We start from the raw sequence: 22,276 nt of genomic DNA on the forward strand, positions 1-22,276 counted from the left end.
TCCCAATGCTGACCTTTTTCTTCAACCTGTTTTACAGCCTAGGTCCCTAGGCCGATTACTGGAGAGCAGACAAGACATGATTTTCCCCCTGTAGTTTATGTTCACACAACCTTACAGGATGCACAACTCAGCTTTAGAGCAAAGACCACAGAAAACGGGCTCCTCTCCTTCCCGCGTTACTGAGGGACTCGCTCACTTTGATGCATTAAAATAATCTGGAGCCAGGCAAGGCAGTGAACGCCGGTAATCCTTGGCAACTCAGAAGGCTGAGGCAGGAAGATCACAAGTTTGGGGTCAGCCTGGAAAATTGAGCAAGACCCTGTCTCAAAGTAAAAAGCGGAAGTAGCTGGGGGTGCAGCCCAGTGGTAGAGTGCACTGGTTTCAGGCCCCAGCGCCAAAACGCAGGCGATCTGGACTGACGGGCGGCCTTAGGAGCACAACCCGCAGACCGGTAAGGGGCCGCGACACCCTTTTACGTACGTGCGACTCACATGCCGTAACTTGGCGCGGAGGCAAACAAGGGTGGAGGAAAGGAAAGGACAGTCACTCCCCTCCCCGCTCGAGGCCCTGCCCGGCCGGTTCCCCCTGCGGCCGGCCGAGACGCCCGCGCGCCAGGCCCGCTTCCGCGGCCGACGAGCGCCGCGCTCCTGGCGAACCCTCTCCACCAGACCGCACCACAAACTGCCCGCTGCGCTCCGGGACAAGGAAGTGACCGCCAGCGCGCTACCGGTGCCGGCCCTGCAGCCCCAGGCGAGGACCTCAGCGCCCGGGGCCCGCCCGCCCGGCAGGCCGCGCCCGGGCCCACGCCCGGCCTCACGCCCGGCCTCGGCCGCGCCCCTCCGCAGAGCTCGCCCCGCCCGGCGCGATGACGTCAGCGCCGCCCGTCCTCGGGAGGTTCCGCCGATTCCCCTGAGGGGAGCTGGCGCGGGGGCGGGACCGCTTCGGCGCGATGACGTCAGCGCCGCCCGTCCTCGGGAGGTTCTGCCCACCCTTCAGCGGGGGCGGGGCGGGGCAGGCCTGGCGAGTTGACGCCACGCACCGCCCATCCTCAGGCGGCTCCGCCCGACCCCTCGGAGGGGCGCTGGCGCGGGGGCGGGGCCGGCCGACGCGGTGACGTCGAGCGTCCGACCCCTTCCCGAGGCGGGGAGAGCGGTCCCCTCAGAGTGCTGGCTCGCGGGCTGGAGCGGGCCCGGGTCCGCGGGAGCGCCGCGCCCTCCTGGTCCGAGAGGACAGCGCTGTGCGGCAGGCGATGAGCGGCGCCGGGGAACAGGCCCCGGAGGCCGGCGCGGGCCAGACCGGGGGCCGCCCGGCGCCCGAGCCGCCGGTCGGCGCGCTGAGCGTGGACGTGCCGGGGCTGCTGGCGCAGCTGGCGCGCAGCTTCGCGCTGCTGCTGCCGGTGTACGCGCTCGGCTACCTGGGGCTGAGCTTCAGCTGGGTGCTGCTGGCGCTCGGGCTGCTCGCCTGGTGCCGCCGGAGCCGCGGCCTCAAGGCCAGCCGCCTGTGCCGCGCGCTGGCGCTGCTGGAGGACGAGGAGCGCGTCGTGCGCCTGGGGGTGCGCGCCTGCGACCTGCCGGCCTGGGTGAGTGCCGGCCCCCGGCCCCCGCCGCGCCCGCCCGCCGCCGCCTCGGGCGCCCGGGTCCCGCGAGGCGTCCCCGCTCGCGGGCTGCGCCGGTGGCGGGCGCCGCGCGTGGCCCGCAGGCCGCGCGTCCCGCCCCGCCGAGTTTCCTTTCCTGGGGTTGGAAAGTGACAGCCGACGGGAGCAGAGCTTGTGTTCCCTTAGCGAAGAGCAGTAAGTGTCCCCCGAGAGGTTGCTGGTGTTAGAAAAGTTGATCCGCTTGTTTCTTTTTCCTTTTGCAAGTAGCCGGTTGTGAGCCTGAGCACTTTTGTATGGGGCCAGCCTAGATTCAGCGCGAATGTATGAATGGCAGTGAATTTTGGAAGAACGAACGAGATTTACGGTATTTTACCTCGAGCGGTGTTCTGCGTATTTGTGGAGTATAGCATTTAGTGGAGTTGGCCTCGTCTTTTCCTCCTCGCTCCTTAATTCTTTCTTAGCCATGAGTTGGCATCGGTTTCAGACTGCAGAGAATATTGTTGTTTTAAGATAAATGGTGCTCGCTTTAGGCATGATGTGAACTTGTGTGCCAGTAGCCAGCTGTGAGTTCCGGAGGGTCGTTTTCTGTTGCTGGAGGAAAGGGCGTGGAGGCTTCGTTTCCAGCCAGCTGACACTTGTGAGGCGTGCAACATCGGACGCGAGTGGCCAACAGACAGAAATCAGAAGCAGGAGTGCCCAAGACCAACAGGGGCACGGTGGCATTTTATGATGACAGATAGCAATTGCAATAAGAATACAGTAGAGACTTTGGGAACTTAAAATCCAGCCAGTACATCGTGAAAGATGTATTTTGGAAAATCAGAATAACTACTGTGGTACAGCTTTTAGCTAGCTGCAGGAAAACACTAGGGATCTGTGGAAAACAGGAAGTTAGAGTAAACAAGGTGAGAAAAATCAAGAACAGGGGTGCACTTCAGAAGTGCAAAAGGACTTTAAAGTGACATCTTGTGTCTTGTGTTATTGGCTTTTTATTTATTTATTTTTTTGCTAGTGGTACTCAAGATCAAAAAACCCTGGGCCTCATGCATGATAGGCAAGCACTTTACCACTGAGCCACATCTACTGATGCCTGCACCGTGTGTCCATAGTATCTGAGTGAGATCCTCTTAGAAAAGTGGTTAAAAATAGAGTAGTAGATAAATTACCAGAGAATCACCATAAGTAATGCTGGAATTTGCAGGAAAGGGTGGTGATAACCTTCAGAGATGCTTATTGAGCAAATTTGCTTAGAAAAAAGCTTTGTGAAACAAGCTATTTTCACTTAGAAATTAAATAAATTGCTGCCACATGAAGAACTAATTTTTATGGAATAAAAAAATGATTAACTGAAGATTCTTTTTTTGGATTTTTCATCTGTGTTACTTAAACTGGTGAATCATAATGTTCAACTCATAAAGAATTTATATTTTCTCCAGAATTTTTCACTTGTTTATTCCAAATTTCTATTTGAGTTCCTGTCACACTTGGGCATACTTAAACATGCCTAGATTGCTTTAAAAAATTTATTTTGAAGTTATATATGGACAGAATGCCTTTATTTTATTTGTTTTTATTTTTATGTAGTGCTAAGGATAAAATCCAGTGCCTCACACGTGGCAGACACTCTGCCACTGAGCTACAGTCCCAGCCCCTCTAGATTGCTTTTAAGGATTTTCGTGAAACTTGACAGTGATCATATCCAGGGCTTTAGAGAGTTTTTTTGGGGGATTGAGATATATATATATCATCCAGGTGTTATTTTGATAATAAAACCAGGGAGTCCCATAACCTGGAAGCACAGGGATTGAGGAGCAAATCAACAGTAGAAGAAGCCATGCATAAGAAAAGTTAAGACTTTGAGTTCTACTCTGGATTCTTGGGCTTTCTGAACTTTGGACTGGTATTTTTCATTGAACCAGATGTATTTGTGTACCCTAGAGATGGAACATGTTTTCTAGTGTCATTGACCACTGATTCATAGTGAAGTGAAAGCTTAGAAAACATGAACTAATATGGTACTGACTTCCTACATTCGTCTTTGAATACACTCACAGTTTTCCTTTTTATTTAGTAAAGTAAAAATTTTGGCTGGACATTGAAATGACATCCTTAAATAATATTAATGCTTTTAGAAAAATATGTTTTCTTCCTGTGTTGAGACTGTCAGGGCATGAAAAGTGGCTCTTACTTAACGTGATATTTCTGTAAGAGTTTGGTCCTATAGCTTTGATACAGACAGTTATTATTCAGTCTTCCATTCTTTTTCCAAAAGTAGGGAAAAAGCCTGGAAGGCTTGATGGATTGAGGAGGGGTCTACCCTATGTAATAGAACCCAGGAAATTGGATTCTGGGCAAAGAATATTCTTGAAGAGTTTTTATAGAGATAAATAAAAATAAAGACAATTTTCCACTGGTGTATTTATGTTATTAGAACTTGGTAAGATAAGATGTGACTTTCTTGCACTTACTATTGCCAATAAGTGCTGATGTTATGGCTGCGAGTATGTTGAAATCCAAACCTGTCATGTACAGTATTATTTAACTGTTCAAACAACTGCTGTTTTTTACTTGGATTATTGATAATCAAAGCAGAGTTGGCTTCCTTGGATATGTTTTTCTATGCTGTTGAGTACAGACTTTCTTTGGGAACAACTTCCTTCCCCGTTGTTCTTCGAGGAGGTTCTGGGGAATTTAACTCTGGTCAAAATATAGTATGTATAGTCTAAGAACAAAATGAATAAAAAGAATGTACTCTATGTGGTCCTATGTAAGGAAAGGGGAAACATCTGCTTTTTCTTCACTTTTAATCATTTACTTAATAATACTTTCATAACTTTTTATGAAGACTTATACTAGAAAATGATTGACATAGCTTATTGAGGAGTCAGAACTTGGTTGTTTTTAATTTGAGCCCTACTGCAAACAGGGTGTAGGTGCTGCTGAGTTTCTTGCTCACACCCACATTGTGGCCATGATGCAGGAAGGAAAGGACCATGACAGTCTGATTGCTTTGTGTATGTGTCTAAATGTTTCACTGAGTTAGAAGAAGTTAAAGGAGTAAATACCTGTTTCTTGTTTAAATTGAAAAAATAATTTTAATTTAAGATATGCATGTCCACTGGCCTATATGCTCTGGTTTAAGTAATATTTCTAGTTCAGATTAATGTTATTCTCATTGTAAATTTGAACATGGGAGAACAAGTCAAATATAATTTATAAAATTGAGATATACATATATTTACATAATTTATAAATTTTATGAAGAAAGAGTTATGGAAAACAGACTTGTGTTTTAGTGTTATCATTTGGCCTGATGAATCTCTGGCCTTTACTCTGAATTTTTGGTCACAGCACTTATTCTTGAAATAGATACTGTGAATATACTAAAAACATTGAATTGCGCAGTTAAAATGAGTGACTTGAATAATATGTAAATTATATCTCAATAGCACTGTTAAGAAATAGAGACACTGAATTTCCTATAAAACTAAGAATGGCATTTGGGAATGTAATTCAGTGGTAGAGTGCTTGCCTAGGGTGTATAAGGCCCTGGGTTTGATCCCCAGCCCTGCCAAAATAAATAAATAAATGAAAGAGTGAAAAGGCAGTCAGTGCAAAATGCTTTTTGCTTATAAAACTTTAGCTTAAATTTAAATGTAATGATATTTACTTTTTAAATGATTTTGGTTTTTTGGGATTGGCTTATTTCATTTGACATGAACGTCTCCATAATTTCATTCTTTTTTATGGCTGAATAATATTCCATGTGTATATGTACCACATTTTCTTTACCCATTCATCTACTGAAGGGCATCTAGCTTTGACAAAGTATAAGAGATCTTCCTGTTTCATATTCATCCCTTTCAGGGCAGATGTGGCAAACTCATAGAAGGCCTGTGGTGGTTGCCCCAGAATGCCATGAGATCAAATAAAAGGTCAGGGAGGGATTAATGGTAAGGGATGCATAAATATATGTGTATGGAATTCTTAGGGAACAGCAAAATAATCATGGCATGTTCCATGGGCCCCAAAGCCCAGTATGGCAGCAGGGTGCAGGAGGGCAATCAAAAGGTGGGTTTCTGGGCCTTCTCAGAAGGGACTCTGAGAAAGTGATGGTTCCTTCCCAGTGGACGGTGGAACTGAGCTGCAGCTTATGCTGGGCCTAGCAGTACTCTTGCTGGACTCCACGCAGGCTCTCAGGGATGAGGAGAAAAGTGCTCCCACTGGACCCCACCAGGCTGTTAGGCATAGGAGAGAAGTGCTCCCGCTGGGCCCCACCTGGGCTCTTCAATATAGAAGTGCTCCGGCTGGTCAGACTAGGACTCCCAAGGCAGTTCTCCCGGTTAGCAGAGACTAATACCTAAGGATAAATACTCCCAAGTTTCTTAGATGCAGTGTTTGGACGTGGCAGGAGAGGGAAAGAGTGCTATATTCAAATCTAAGCATTTGTGAAATTGGAGGAGGGAAAGGACTGGTAGTGCAGTATGGCTCTCTTCTGGCTTCAGCCACGAGAAAAGGTGCCAGACTGTGTTTTGTGCAGTTCTGCAGGACTGTGTTCTGTGCCTCTTGGTGCTGGAAGTACCCCGCCCTCCTCCTCCAGTAGTCCTTTCACACTCAGTGAACACTCAGTGATCTTATCGTGCCTTCCACACTGAGTCACCTGGTGTTCTTTGGAACTGGGTGGGGCTTGGTTCTTACAGAAACAGTCACTATGCCCATAATCATCTTCTGCAAGGATCATATTTCCATTAAACTTGTTTATTTACAGAGGTTTTCTCATGTCTTTTTCCATCATTAATTTTTCATCATTTCCTTTTCTAACCTATTTTAAAATACCTACAGGCAATTTTGGTGAATTTTTACTTGAATAGATCACATTTTAAGGAACTAGCCCAATTCATGTGTACGAGTAGAAAGTGGGTGTCTGTGGGTTCAGTCATTTACTGAGCCAGCATTCCATGAGGCCTTAAATTGAACATAAGTGTCTACAGGTGCACTCATTCACTCGGGCAGTCTCCTGCGACCCTGTGCTACGCCTCAGGCATTGTGCTGGTGACACAAGATGAGGAAGACAAGGCCTTAAAACCAGGAAGAGTATCAGCTGGCAACAGAAAAATCTGTATAAAGTCATAGTGGTGATTTGGGGCCTTTTTTTTTTTTTTTTTGCAAATTATTTTTACTTTTTAATTAACAAAACTATATCTTTGTACATTTTTTAAAAATTTGTATATATTGCAAATGGCTAAATCGAGCTAACATGCATTACCTCACATACTTATTTTTTTGAGAGAGCTCTTTAAAATCACTTCACTATAATCAAGAATATATAACATTGTTATTAATTGTAGTTCTGATGTTGCACAATAGAACTTTTGAACAGTAATCCTACTAACTGAAATTTTGTGTCCTTTGGTATTATCTCTTCTCTGTGCTCTTTTTCATTTTTTCCCCTACCAACTGAAGTTTTGTATGCTTTGATATTATCTCTGCACTACTCTCTGCTTTTCTCCTTTTTTTTTTGGTACCAGGGATTGAACCCAGGGGTACTTAACCTCTGAGTCACATCCCTAGCCCATTTTTATTTTGTATTTTGAAACAGGGTCTTGATGAATTGCTGAGTCTGGCTTTGAACTTGTGATCCTCCTGCCTCAGGCTCCCGAGCTGTGTCACTGCACCTGCTCCTTTTTTTTTTTTTTTAAGTGACACATAAGTCATTTTTCCTTTTTTAAAAAATTTTATTTATTTAGTTTTTACAGACTGCATTTTGATTCATTGTACACAAATGAGGCACATTTTTCTTTAATCCAGGAAAAGTATGTCAAAAATATCATCCATGCCAAACTACCCACGATGGTAGTTGGTGGGAAATTATAAGTTAATGGGAATATTGGGGATTTTTCAGTTTGTACTGACTGGCTGTACTGAAAATCATTTTTTCAGTAAAATCTGGCTTAGAACGTTAGTATTTTCTGGATTCATAGCTACATCATAAGGAACCTTTATTAGGTCTTTCAGTTGATGAAGTAGTTTGTTCATTTTTTAAAATATGCTATTTGGGGTATTTTATTTTTTTCAACTTTATTGATAAATTTTAATTACACACAGTGGTGAGACTTACTATTAAATATCCATTCATGCATGTGATGTAACCATACAGTTTGACCGATATCCTTCCCCAGTGTCCCCTTCCTCTCCCTCCCCCGCCATTTGCTCTGCTCTACTGATCTGCCTTCGAGTTTTCATGAGATTCCCCCCACACCTTTCCTTGTTCCTCTCTAGCTTCCACATGAGAGAAAACATACGTCCCTTGACCTGCTGAGTTTGGCTTATTTCATTCTCCTGCAAATGACGTATTTTCATTTTTCCTTGTGGCTGAGTAAAACTCCATTGTGTGTCTATACCACATTTTCTTTATCCATTCGTCCACTGACAGAACCCAGGCTGGTTCCACGGTTTAGTTTTTGTGAATTTTGCTGCTCTGAGCGTGGGTATGCATGCATCAGTATAGTGTGCTGAAAAATATGGAGCACTTTGCACATTTCCAAGTCATCCTTCCGCAGGGGCCACACCCATCCCTGTATCATTCCAAGTCTTGTGTTTGTGTTGCCGAGGCAAACACTTAGGGCATTTTGTACATTGCTAAGGTAACGGCTCAGCTCTTTGTATCAGTTCCTTTTAAAACAAGTAGTTTCTTGAGAATTAAAACCTTAGGGCTTAGTTATCTAGTGCATATGGGTCATGTCCTTTTATTTTCTTTTGTTATGCAGAGCTGGGGACAGAATGCAGGGTCTTGCTTGTGTAGGCCAGTGTGCTGTCATGAGCACACCCTCAGCCCCACATGGGTCTGGTCTGATTCTGTGCCATGCCACCTTTGCTTGTTTTTCTGATGGGCAGTTTATGATCACTTCTACTGGATCTGTGGGTTGGTGAGGTGTCTTTTCAGTGGATCACAGCAAGGTGATCAGGTGAGTACCAGTGCCGCCCCTCTTTCTTGGAGTCCTGCCCAGCACCTGGCAACTGCACAAGAATGTTGGTGAGGACCCCAGTGGCTAGAGTGAAACACCAACATGATGGTGTTCAGGTGTTTTCTTTTATTTGTAAAGTTGTTATTGAAATTGAACTTGAAGTTTTTTTTTTTTAAATTTGCTTAATCATATAGTGCAGATCCTTTATTTTTAATGAACATACTGTTGTATTTTCATTTATTATGTCATAGTGTGGCTAGATAGGCTTTAAGAATATAATTTTCAGATGTCAGAAAAACGCCTGGAATCCTGACTACTAATATGATAACTACTAGTAACATTTTGGTACATTTCCTTTTTTTTTTTTTTTTTTGGTGCTAGGGATTGAACTCAGGGTCTTGTGTATGCAAGGCAAGCACTCTACCAACTGAGCTATATCCCCAGTCCCCTTAATATTTTTAATACCTTTATTTTATTTGTTTATTTTTACATGGCACTAAGGATTGAACACAGTGCCTCACACATGCTAGGCAAGCACTCTGCCACTGAGCTCCAGCCCCAGCCCATTAATCCTTGACATGTTTGTATGTGTATGTTAGTATCTTCCTTTCTTCATTGAACATTATCTCATTCTTTGGAAATATGACTATCATTATTGCAATATTACTTATCTTAATGAAAGTATTATTCTTTATTTAAATGATGTCTGATGGACACGATTAAAAGATTGTTAGGTAGCTGGGTTCGGTGGCTCACGCCTATAATCCCAGTGGCTCAGAAGGCTGAGGCAGGAGCATCGTGAGTTCAAAGCCAGTCTTAGCAATTTAGTGAGACCCTGTCTCTAAATAAAATACAAAAAGGGCTGGGATGTGGCTCAGTGGTTAAGCACACCTGGGTTTAATCCCTGGTACCAAGAGGAGGGGAAATTATTAGATATATGGTGAGAAAAGATAAAAATAGAATGAGATATTTAAGCTGATGTTTTCAAGTTACAGATGCATATTGAGCTATTTGGTAGATCTGTATGGAGAGACTACATGAACTATTTTGAATCATTAGAGTGATAATGTATAAGGAAAAGTCTAATTGTAGAGATAGTGTTGTTTTTGAATGGTAAGATGTTAAAAGTCTTTGTAGGTTTATCCACATCTCTTCCTTTTTTAAAAATATTTTTTATTTGTCAGTGGACCTTTATTTTATTTATTTATATGCAGTGCTGAGAGTCAAACCCAGTGCCTCACCCGTGCTAGGCAAGTGCTGTACACTGAACCACAGCTCCAGCCCTATCCACATCTCTTCTTATGGAAGTAGCCTGCAGGGGAAGCATTCCTCCTCCAGTGAGTCACAGCCTCAAGACTGCTCTTCTTCCTCCATGTGGGATGTTAAGATCTGTTAGCAGGAATGTTATTAGTCCCAAGTAGTGGTTTTAGCAGGATAAAGTGACAACTGCTTTGAGATTTCTGAGCCTTGATGGATCATCTTCTCCTTCCCTGACTGCGGCGGCCCCTGTGACCAGCATCAGTGTCTTTGGGCTGTGTTTCTGATTATGAAGGCAGACCCTGCAGGCCGCGTAGCTCAGGCAGGCCTCCATCCCAGATGTGGCGCCTCTGAGGCCACTCCCATGCTAACTGTGCCCTTGGCTGGGTCACACACACCTGCTGACATGCCTTCCTCATCAGGAAGGCTGGAATGGGGAGAGACCAGTGAAACCCTGGACACGGGTGGGCAGACAGGCGTGGCCTGCGGAGCCACCTGAGGCTGCTGTGCCTGATGTCCCAGTGCCCTCTCAGTGCTGGGCCTGAGTCACTTTTCCTGCAGTGTTGTCTTTACCCGCCTCCCGCCCCCACTGGATTGGAATGGAGCTGTTGAACCTTGAAATTTTTCTTTGTTTCTGTTTCACTGCAGTGTGTTTATTTTGTGTTGTTGCTAAGAATTTATCTACCATAATGCTTTGTTATTTTTAACACTGAAAGCATGCCTTACAATTCACTTTCTCTCCCTTTTCCCCTGTATATCCCTAAAATAATTCCAAGGACCCTGCATCCTTGCTTTGACCAGTTTTCCTGTCTTCTGCTTCCTTACCACAAGTACTGCCTGAGGACCTGGCAATCTCTCCTGCCCCACATCCAGCCCCCACCCTGATGCAGTGGATAAGAGTTGGAACTCTATGTGAGTGCATTCTTTTCCTTCCTGTGTGAACGAGTGTTGCTCAGTGACTAACGTAGGACTTGAAAACGCACATCCTATTTCTGGGTCAGGTGCAATATAGTTCTATTTTAGCCTGTGTTAAATGTGGAGTTGCTTCCTTCTGTTTACATCTGAGGAATTGATGTGATTTAGGTTTCCCAGAGTAATGTAGATCTGCGGGAAATAAATCATTGGTGTAGGAATCATTGGGCTGGTGACTGGAGAACACCTTGCACCCTGGTTTTGGATTATGCAGCTCACGTTGAAAAACCAAGTGTCCCAACTGCTGAAATCATTAATCTGAGTGATACTCTCACCTTCTCTTTTCTTATAAAACTTTGTTTATATATTTATTAAAGCATTTAAACTTTAATAATTATATCTGCTGTAGCATCTAGCATAGTGCTTTTGCATATGGTTTGTGCTCATTTAACCTAGGCAGGCTCTTGAAACAGTGAATTATTAAGTACTCGTTTTACTAAAAGAAAACTGCCTACAGAGATTATTGATGTTTCATTTCTACTATAAATACTTAAATGCCTAGCATGTGAGTGTATAAGGTATGTTAATACTTTCTACCTTAGCTTCTGAGTACTAGGATTTTAAAACTAAGAATTTGTAATCTGATACAAAATGATAATACCATTTCTAGGTATGTTTCTCCATATATATGAAGACCTTAGACTATATCCAGTAGGTAATACGAAGTGTTCTTTTCTTAATAACTTTGAGTTCAGTTGTGATTTTATACTGGGAGAAATAAGGGAGTGAGTGGCTCTGTGTATGAAGCAAAGTTTTAGAAAGGGGGTTTAGCAAGAGAGGTGGCGTAATGCCAGTTGGCCAGAGGAAGGAAGGGTGCCACACCTCCCTGGAGCAGCCCTGTGAGGCCAGGAAGAGGGAGAGGCGTGGCGGAAAGCGCAAGAGGACTTCCTGGGCTGAAGCACAGATGCTGATGCCAGGAGGGCAGTTTGCAGGTGCAGGACAGGTTGGGTTGCTGTCTGTTCTCCACTGTCGAGTGCCAGCCACTGCTCTGCTTTCTGCCTTTTGGGATGTACCTACTCTGGATATTTCACATAATATGTGACTTTAGTGTCTGGCTTATTTCACTTAGCATATTTTTTAAGTTTATCACAAAACATGAATCAGTACTTAATGTATTTTGAAGACTGAATAATATCCCATTTTCTGGATTTACCAGTTTGTCCATTCATTCATGGATGGTCATTTGGCTGCTTCCATCTTTTGGTTGTTTGAATGGTGCTGCTATTAAAATCCTTGTCCATGTTTTGAATCCTTGTTTGAACATCTGTTTCCAGTTCTCAGGTGTACACTAGGTTTAACACCTTCAGGAATGCCAGATTGTTCCCCACAGTGTCTGCACTGTTTACATTAGGGTTCCTCCACATCCCTGCCAACTCCTGTTTTTGTTTTAATGTATCCATCCGAGTGAAGTGGTATCTCATGGTGGTTCTGGTTTGCATTTCTCTAATGACTAATACCACTTTCACATGATTTTCTGTGTTTCTTTCCAATTCTGCATTCAGTGAGATAGTTTGATAGCTTGAAATTGGCTGTGGCAGGAATATTTACATTGTGGCAAAGTCAGCAGTCTCAGAGAAGTGGCTGTGAACATTGCCCTCCCTTTCTGAAGGATGTTCTGCACCTCTGGAAAGGCTGGGCCGTCCTCTGAAAGGCAGATGGGAGCAGGCTGCCTCAACCCAGGGAGAGTCTACTACCTGTGTCTGTCCAGTTACTGAATCTGCAATGGCACCTGCGCCCCCAGTCCATTTAGAGTTAATTGTGGTGTCTCCCTGTGAGAAGTAGGCCTAAGGCTCTATTTTTGCTGATTAGAGGGAAATGAAGAGTTTGGCAGATTCCTGTTGGGAGAGGTCTGTGAGCATCGGTGAGCTTCTCAGACCTCCGCAGATGACCCAGATTCCAGTTCTGGTCTCCTAGTCTCAGGATGTCCCTCAATCCTGCTGGCTTCTGTTTCTCAGCTGCATATTTCTGGGTTTCTCAACTCGTGCACACCCCAAGGGAGAGCAACCACAGTGTCAGTGCTCTGGGCCATCTCTGAATGCTAGCCCCTCACATCCTCTCCCCAGGGTGACTTTTCTGCATTTCCAGTTGTGCTGTGTGTGCATGTGGATGCAGAGTGTGGAGGCTTGTGCATGAGTCTGTGTCTGAAGGCAGGGCTGTGTCCTGCAGGTGTATCTGTGTCTGAAGGCTGGGCTGTGTCCTGTGCATGTCTGTGTCTGAAGGCAGGGCAGGCAGTATTGTCAGACTGCACCAGGTGTTCTTCAAGGACTGCATAGATCACTGAAGGCCTGTGTAATCTGATATGGGGAATTCTGAATTAAGCTCCTCATTTACTTCTGGGCCTCTGATGTTACTTATTTGGTTCCATTGTGTTTGGAAATATCTGAGTAAAATAAATGCACCGTAGTAAAAAGGGTTTTTTTTAGGAATATGGAAAAGTTCTCCAGGTGGATTGTGGTAATAGTTGCACAACAGTGAATATTTTTAATACCACTCTATTGTACACTTAAAATGTCTAAGATGGTAAATTTTAATTTCGTTATGTACATTTTAAAATGTATTTTTAAAAAGACTGTGGTGAATTATCACTACATGCCTGCTGGAATGGCTAAAATGTAAGATAGTGGCAGGAAAACATCTCTCACATACTGCTGGAGGGGACACACAATGGTACAGACACTCTGGAAAGTAGTTTTGTGGAACACACACCCTTAGCGTGGGATTCAGTAGTCACACTCCTGGACATTTCTTGGAGAAATGAAATTTATATCTGCACAAAAACCTTTACACAAGTAGTTGTTGTGTATTTGTAGTGTGAAAAACAATACAACCAAGGTGCCCTTTAGGAGGCGAGTGGTTAAACCGTGTTGCAGCTGCACCACGAAGTGCCCTTGGGCATCGGAAAGCAGCAGGCACTGTCTCCCAGGGCCATGCAGTGTGGCCTCTTACACACCGTGCTTACTGCCACGTCGTAGAGATGAGCTCTTAGTGGTCACAGGGCTGGGGAGGTGCGGCAGCGGGTGGGTGTGTGTCTTGGCTCTGGTGGCCGTGACACAGGGCCCTGTGATGGAGGCAGGTGCCAGTGTCCGTCCTTGGTTTTGGTGTGGTTGTGTAAGACAGAGCCCTTAAGGAAACTGGGTGGAGGGCACACAGGCCTTTCTATGCTGTTGCAACTTCTATAATTATTTGTTTTAAATCCTTGAGGATGGTTCTGAGCTCAGAACACCTCTGACATCACATGTGCAGACTTTATTTCACCCAAAACTAATTCAGTAACTCTGTGGTTGGTGGCTGGTGTGACTGACGCCACCCAGGGTTACATCAAAGCCACAGGTGAAGGGCTTGACCCCCCAGGACCGCCCCCACTTCAGAAGCCAGCTGCAAATGGGCTGCCTAGGCTACCCACACTTCTTCCCATCCATCCTCAAATTCACAACTCCCACAAATCCCCCTCAAGTTCTCTCATTTCTGGAACGGCCCACAGAACTGAGGGAAGCACTTTATTACCTCCCTGGTTTATCCCAAAGGATGCAAGGCAGCAGCACTGGGTGGAAGAGAAGCATGGGGACAGGTGTGGGGTGTGGCACAGAGCGTCCTTGCCCTCTCTGGGCACACTGCCACCCTTCACCCCGGTGTTCACCCTCTGGGAAGCTCCCTGAACCTGTCACCCAGGTTTCCGTGCAGGTGTCAGTTTGCAGGCAGGACTGACTGCGGTGCTGTCCACTGCTGGAGCTCCAGACCCTCCCGTCCTGGAGGTCGGGTACAGCTGGACCTCCCAACCCTCTGGCCCTGGCATGGTGGTTCTGGTGGGCAGCCCCCTCCTGAGACTATCCAAGGACCCACCAAGAGTCTCCTGATTAGAACTGTCACCCCAAAAATTCCAAGGGACTTGAGAGTTCTGTGTCAGGAACCAGGACAAACACCAGATACCTGTTTTTTGTTTTTTATCACCATGATCTTATGATCTAATTATTGATTTAAGTATAATGAATACATTAGTAGATTTTCCAAGAAAAAGTGAAGAAGTTCAGAAATTTGATCAGGAGACATACAAAATTATGTAATTTTTCCTCCTGAAGTTTCCTGTCATTATTCAGTATCTTGTATGGAAAACAGTAAATGATAGAGTAAACCATGCTTATTCTCCCTGGATTATGTCTGTAATACCAAAATTATAGGCTTTTTAAAAAAATTTCCGTATTGACATCATAGTTACTAACAACAGTGTGGCAAACATCCATTATTGGGATAGATGTACTGGGATCATGATGTTAAACATCCAGAAAAGATAAATGATTTTATTCAGGAAAAAAGTCCTAGCGTTTTCATGAGTCAGATTACCTACTGTTTCTTTGTATACAAATAAAGGATTACAAAGATTGGAAGCAATAGACTTTAGAGTGTCCAATTCATTCTCACAGCTCCTGAGATATTTGCTGTCTGTGTGAGAGGTTGTTGTTAATCCCTCGGAAATAATATAAAGCTACTACTTGAGAACGAAAATTTACAGTAAAACTATAAGCCCAAGGTGACTTCTGAAACCACCGTGTTGCTGCCCTCTCAGTCTCAGTGTTGTGTGCGCGTTAGAACAGGGCTGAATTGATGAGGGACAGTCAGATGTGACGTGAACTCCAGGCCGCAGGTGCTCATCTGTCTTCTTGGGCCATTTCAGTCAAAACACAGGTGTGCCCCTTTGATAGCAGTATGTGATGTGAATTAAGATAAAAACCAACCAGATTGTCTTACACGTTTCAGTGAAGAAGAGAAAGAAGACAGACCTCCTCCTCTTGGACTCATTTTAATTTGTGATGTATTTCATGTCAAAACCTCAACTTACATCAAGATTATTGAATAATCTGTTTGTTTGACTTTTCTGTGAGCAGTGGCAGAAGGATGTCTGGGGACTTGAGTTTTGTCAGAGTATACTTTCACTTTGGGAAAATGTCATTAAGTAACTCAGTCTTGGTGTTTTTGAAGAGCTGTCTTGCTGTTTCCTGACTCTGGACTATGAGGTGTCCCTGTTTTGACTCTGCATTGAGTATTGGTCCTAGCTTCCATCCCACACCTGCAATGAAATGTAAGCCCCCTGCTCCAAGATAAATGGGTGGAAGAATGGTGTATGTCAAATATGACACAAAATTCAATGTACATTCTCTTAGCAAATCAAATAAGAATTGGGTCACATGTAGTAGTATATACCTGTAATCCCAGCTATTTGGGAGGCTGAGGCAAGCGGACTACAAATTTGAGGCCACTCCGAGCAACTTAGTGAGGCCCTAAGCAACTTAGTGAGGCCTTGTTTCAAAATAAAAATAAGAATGGTTGAGGATGTGGTTCAGTGGTTAAATGCCTCTGAGTTCAATCCCTGGTACCAAAAAAAGCTAAAAATAGAAAAGACTGGGGCTGTATGTAGCTCAGTGGTAGAGAACCCCTAGGTTCAATTCCTGGTACCAAAAAACAAAAACAAACAAAAGAAGAATTGGCTTTCAAGTAAAATCTAAGTAGCTTTGTCATACAAGGTATACTGGGATTGATCTACTTTTCTAAGTTTTCTTTTATTCTTCCCTGATCTACAGGAATAGATAATGGTCATTCATATAACAAAGAAATAGTAACAGATTATTGAAGATAGACACTTCTTACGCAAACGTTTATAGCCGACACTTGATCTCCCTGCTTCCACTGTCCCTCTTTCGACCAGGAGGCTGGCGCCCAGGGCACTGGTGTCTCAAGCTGTGGCTTGCCACTGGTTCCACCAGCGTTCCTTTCAGCAGCCAGCCCGTGTTCCAAACTGTCAGTTTGAAAAGACACGGGAGAGTCACCAGCTTACTCTGACTCTGGTAGACCTCGTGTGATCTGTGGGAGAAGAGGGAGTGACCGTGGACTCGGGAAGGGCGTCAGCTGTTAGTGCTTTTTCACATTCCCTAGTGTGATTTCTCCTTAGCATAAAAAGCACCTAGCAGAGAATTTTGAAGATGTCTCCTGTTAGGAGGCAGCCTTCTATTTGGTGTGTCAAATTATACTGTTGCAGTAACCAACATCCACATAAAGCTGACAGAACTACTAAGAAAAGTATGACCTTGTGGATTTCCAGCAGATCAGTTGTTTCTTTACTATGTGAACGATCACCTGCGATTTATGTAGACTATAAGTAGGTGAAACAGCTCCTTTGTACACTTCATTTTTAGCACGGACAGTAGCTATTTGGACACTGCTTGTTCATTCCAAGATTCGCATATTTTCAGAGAAACACTTCTTTGCAGCCTTTTCACATCGAATCCTCTTTTCTATACAGAAGCAACTACCTGAACAAAAATCCCAGTATCTTAGGAAAAATACCACTTCACATTAAGATTTCTTGTCCTTGTTTCTATTTTCCACAGATACTGATCAGCTCTCTGGAGAAGACCGAGAGGGGCAGACTGAAATTGAGGGCCTTGAGGCTGGGAAATTGGTACAGAAGTTTGGATATGAAAAGAGAGGAGGTCACACATCTGTGTTGTCCTGTCAGAAACAATAGCGTCTAAATCCTAGACGTTGGAACTTTTTACTCCTTTTGGTTGCTTTGAGTTATGAACCAACATTTTCTAAGAAATTTTAACTTTCTACAAGTCTTTTCCCCATTTACACAGATTTTAAGATTAATTTGTATGCGGACTAAACAATATTAAGCAATTTAAATATTTACAGACCTTTAGTTCGATTGCTCAGATCTACAAAATGACTTTCTCTTGTGATATATCTCATAGAAAACAGTCATCTAATGTTTTCATAAAACTTACTGTTATGCTCATTTTTGTCTTACCTATTCTGTTTTTGAAAATGTTGACTTTAGACATGGAAACAAAACTCCCTGCTTCAATTTTTCAGTTTGTAGACTTATGTAGAATTCCCCGATACTGTAGGAGGTTTGGTGTGTTCAGATGACCAGTCCTTAATGACCCTGTCTTTCAGACCCACCCTTACCACCTCCCTGTCCTAGGGCATATCAGCTGTGCTGTGGCAGGAGCCTGGGGTCGGTCCTTCTTCAGCTCCTCCAGTGTGATCCCCGATAGTGAGAAAGTCCTTCCTCTGAACACTGCTGAAAGTAAGAATTTTGTGGGGCTTGTTTTCACATAGTGCCTAAAGGTATTTAGAGATGAGCAAAGCTCAAATCCTTGGAATGAGGAAGAATATGAGCTAATGAATTTGATTTTTAAATGATCATAGTATACCTTTAAGTTTTACTTAAAGCATTTTATCTCATTAGCATTTTCCTGACGATACCTATCTAAACAGACCCTAAATTTTCCTAGTAAAGAGAAGTGGACAGGATTACTTTGTGCTGCATGCTTCCACTCATACTGAAGGGGTTTTGAGCCCTGCCTCCTGCCCTGGGCAGAACCCACTGTGCCATTTGTAGTGTATTGCTGTCTGCTTGAGCTGTGGCATTTATGAGCAGAAAAACCCTGCACAAATGCTGATTGTTAGTATTGGCACCTTCTTTTTTTGTGGTGCTGGGAATTGAACTCATGGCCTAGTGCTTACAAGGCAAGCACTCTACCCACTGAACTGTCTCCCCAGCCCTGATTGTTAGTATCGGTCTTCAAGGGGAGCACTGTTTGAAGAAAGCCTTTTCTTTAACTTCAACTTTAGATGTTATTCCAAATTATATTTTTAATGCTCAGAAACAAGAAAATACTAAAGTAGAAATTTTTGGCCAGTTTGTAAGTTCATTTCATTCTTTACTCTTCAGCAGGGTGTAGCAGGAAGGACTTGAGTCCCCTGAGTCCCGATCCCTCCTTATCTGCTGCTCATCTGCTAGGTAGAAGCCTTGATGATCAAAGGTTCTTGTGCACTGAATACGATACTGGATGTTCAGTTCCTGGATTAGTCAAGTGTTCTGTCTTTGTATATTTAGTTTAATTTTTCTAAGTAAAATGAATATCAACAGCTTATTAGGACCTAAAATAGGCTTTTGTTCTTTTTATTTTTTATTTCTTATTTGTATTATTTTGCACTACTGAAGAACTTTTGTTCTTTTTAATGATAACATCTAAAAAGAGATTTTGGGGGTGTGTTGACTCTTAAATACAACAAACTTGAGTAATGCTATAATGATTACTTCTGCTTCCTAGAGGTAATACAAACAACAAACATAAAAGCTTGTTTTACAGTTGGAACTTAAGATTTGAGTACCACCTGTTTTAGTTGGAGGATGAGATTTGAAACTGATACGTGGATACATGTTCATGCATTCTTATATGACTTGGGAACATGTTTTCTGTTATTCTGGTATCCCAGTCTTTCTCTACGATGTTTTTGCCACTTTAAATTCTGTTTTGTGAAACCTAAGCAAATGTTTATGAATATGTATTAGCAAGAAGCAGAATTTTTTTACTTAGTGAACAGAATTAGAAATTTGTTAACAGATATACTTTCTTCAAATTTGATATATTCTCTCTCATTTTCCTTGGCTCTTGAAATAGCCACTTGTAAATGAAAAGCCCAAGAACCAGTGAGTATTGGGATACTTCTAAGGAGCTGCGTGGTGTTCAAACTCGTCCTGCATGCACTTCTAACAATGAAAGCTGCATTCTTGTCCATGTGGTTCTTTGCTAGTTCCAGATGGACTGGCCTCTGCAGAGCGTCCCCTCTGAGTCTGACCTCGCACTTTCTCCAGCAAGCTTGGGTGTCACCTAGGCCTGTGAGTAAAACCATCACAGCCTCACGTGGCCAGGATGCATTGTGGCTTCCTCACCTCCCACTCCATCCCCAGTTCAGCCACAGGGAATTACATGTGGCTTAGAATCTTCTCTCTTCTTTGCCTTATATAAGTGATGGGGGGGGGGGCGGAATCACACCTTTTTCTTCTCATTTTTAACACTTCACCTGTGATCACCAGAATATAGTGGTGGGGTATTCCCTTCACACCAGGCAACAGCCAACAATAGCTGGGTGTCCTGTGATTCAATTTGATTCTGATACTGTGTACCTGGAATTAACATCAGACCCCCACAGGCTGTCCCCCTTCAGGTGTCAGTTGCATGTAGGTTGTCACCTGTGCTCCTTCTAGCCACTTATAAATCAGGGCTCTCACAACACCACCAGGAACTTGATTAATTTGCTAGGATGACTCACAGAACTCAGGGAAACAGGTACATTCACTGGTATATTACCAAGAACATCACAAAGAACATAGCCAGCCAGCTGAATAAAGAGATGCATGGGATGCCAGGCAAAGTGGTACCTGCCTGTAATCCTGGTGACTCAGGAGGCTGAGGCAGGAGGATCGAGAGTTCAAAGCCAGCCTCAGAGGCCGGTGATACAGCTCGGTTGGTTGAGTGTTTGCCTTGTCTGGGTTCAATCCCCAGCACCACAAAAAAAAAAAAAGCCAGCCTCAGCAGTTTAGTAAGGCCTGAGCAACTCGGTGAGACCCTGTCTCTAAATAAAATACAAAAAGGGCTGGGGATGTGGCTCAGTGGTTAAGTGCCCCTGGGTTCTCCTTGGTACCAAAAAAAAAAAGATACATGGCACAGGGTCTGGGTAGGGGACCAGAGCTTCTGTGCCCTTTCTCGGCATGTTCCACGCCACACCACTCCATGTGTGCAGCAGCTTGGAAGCTCTCCCACCTGAATCCTTTGGGGTTTTGGTGGAGGTGTCATTAAGTAGCTACAAGCTGGTTCAGTCATTGGCTTTTGGTGGCCAGCTGTCATTAGCCCCATCCCCTCCCCAGGAGCAGGAGGAGGGGGTGAGCCGGAAGCTCCAGCCCTTTAGTACATCATCTCTCTCTAGAGCCAACTGATTAAAGCAAAAGAGTTTCCTGTCACCCAGAAATGCAGGGATTTAGGAGCTCTGTGTCAGGAACCAGTTCAGAACATAGGTTCTCCTAGCACCTCATCCAGAAGGGTTTTAGCCAGCTGTATACCTGTTGTCTTCTTCCTGACCCCAGAAGGCCCCTCCCTATCCTCCCATTGTTCTTCCTTCCCTAGTGCTGGAACTGGTCTCTGCTCCATGCCTGGTTTCTTCAGAAAGAATGGCCCAGTGACTGAAATCAGACTCTTCTTGTCCTGGTATGCACCTGTGTGTAGAGATGCTTAAGCATGATTGTCCTGACCCCCGGCACTGCGAATGTCCAGCTTTAGGTGTCAACCTGGTGTTAAGGATGGCAGGAGTAGGAATTCACTGGCCGACTGGCAGACCCACCTGAGAAGGGTCAGCAAGCTTAGTGAACAGGGTTGGAGAAGAGTATTTTTTTTCTTTTTTAAAACTGAGAATTAACCCAAGAGGGGCTTTACCACTGAACCACATCTCCAGTCCTTTTGTTACTTTTTTATTTTGAGACAGGACTTCACTAAGTTGCTCAGACTGGCCTTGAACTTGGAATTCTCTAGTCTCAACCTCCCAAGTTGCTGGAATTATAGGTGTGAGCCACTATACTCAGGAGAAGAGCACTTTCACCCTGGAACATTTGTGGGAGTCATTTCACCACATTCAGTCATAAAGTGTTTGATCAATGTGGTTGTATTTTCCCTTTAGAACTTGATATACCAAAATTTTTTATTAAAATCAAATTTGGAATAGATTATTCATGTGTAATACAATCCTATTTCCAATTATCATTCTCTCCCAATATCATTACAATATGTTTTAATTTATAAAATTCCATTTTCACATAGTTTTGGTTACTTTATAAAAATAGTACTTCTTCATTAGAAGCTTTTCTTATTTTAATCCTAAGTTACAATAGTAATTAGAAAAGTAATTATGTTCCTCATAAGGAATTCCAAACTGTGGAAATACATAAAGGGGAAGGTAAAGCTTCATTCTCCTTTTGACTGGCTTGGGTTATATTCTTGCAAACATCTGCATTTATAGAAATAAGTAACTTATAAAATGTTTATATATATGTGTGTGTGTGTGTGTGTGTGTGTGTGTGTGTAGGCTAACAGTGTTTTAAGAATACTTGGCTCCTTTTTGTCAATTTTTATTGGTTGGAAACTCTGGCTCTATTGTCTATTACCAGATAGTCATTTCTCATAATTTTTAAAGGCTTTGTTGGAAAATAGAAGTTTGTTTGATGTATTTAAAATATGGATTTGATATAATGTACTGACTGGAAAATATCAGGACTATTGTTTATTGGCTCAGCTGGTGAACTAGTCACTGATGCTAAGACAGAAGCTGCCCCTTACATGGCTCGATAACTTTAGGGATGGACTAAGAGGCACCCTGGTCTGGCTGAGGGGCACTTAAGGGTTGTGGGGAGAGTTTGAAAGTGGACGTATGAGTCATTGTCCAGCTGATCCTGCTGGCTCTTCAGGAGGATGTAGGCAATACACAAGAGGTGAGGAGAAAAGGGCATGGTTCTGTGTAGTCATGGCTGCTTTGGTTGGCTTCAGCAGGAGTGTGGTAAAAGGGAGGGTTTTGAAGGTGAGCCAGAGAAAAAATGTGGTTCCAACTGTCTTTGAAGATCAAGTTGAAGAAGTTGAACTATTTGATAAACAAGTAG

The 22,276-nt window shown here is 43.7% G+C and overlaps 2 protein-coding genes across 6 annotated transcripts in view; one reads left to right on the forward strand and one right to left on the reverse strand.

Moving 5' to 3' along the window:
* Nucleotides 1–608, reverse strand: part of DYNC2I1 (dynein 2 intermediate chain 1) — a 78,612-nt gene extending 78,004 nt beyond the window's left edge. The window contains exon 1 of one of the 3 annotated variants that reach the window (XM_079150648.1): nt 492–608. The gene's annotated coding sequence lies outside the window, so the exon portion shown is untranslated. Of the gene's footprint in view, nt 1–196; nt 392–468 lie in introns of those variants that run through there. The other 2 variants (XM_079150647.1, XM_079150649.1) reach the window with 2 other exon arrangements.
* A 541-nt stretch (nt 609–1,149) lies between these two features.
* ESYT2 (extended synaptotagmin 2) overlaps nt 1,150–22,276 on the forward strand; it is a 74,171-nt gene continuing 53,044 nt past the window's right edge. Inside the window, exon 1 of one of the 3 annotated variants that reach the window (XM_079150662.1) lies at nt 1,150–1,579. In XM_079150662.1, coding sequence (XP_079006788.1) covers nt 1,250–1,579 — 330 coding nt within the window. In that variant the 5' untranslated portion in view covers nt 1,150–1,249. Of the gene's footprint in view, nt 1,580–1,767; nt 1,790–22,276 lie in introns of those variants that run through there. The other 2 variants (XM_079150663.1, XM_079150664.1) reach the window with 2 other exon arrangements.

The sequence above is a fragment of the Sciurus vulgaris genome (genome assembly GCF_902686455.1).
Source record: "Sciurus vulgaris genome assembly, chromosome: 8".
NCBI classification, from domain to species: domain Eukaryota; kingdom Metazoa; phylum Chordata; class Mammalia; order Rodentia; family Sciuridae; genus Sciurus; species Sciurus vulgaris.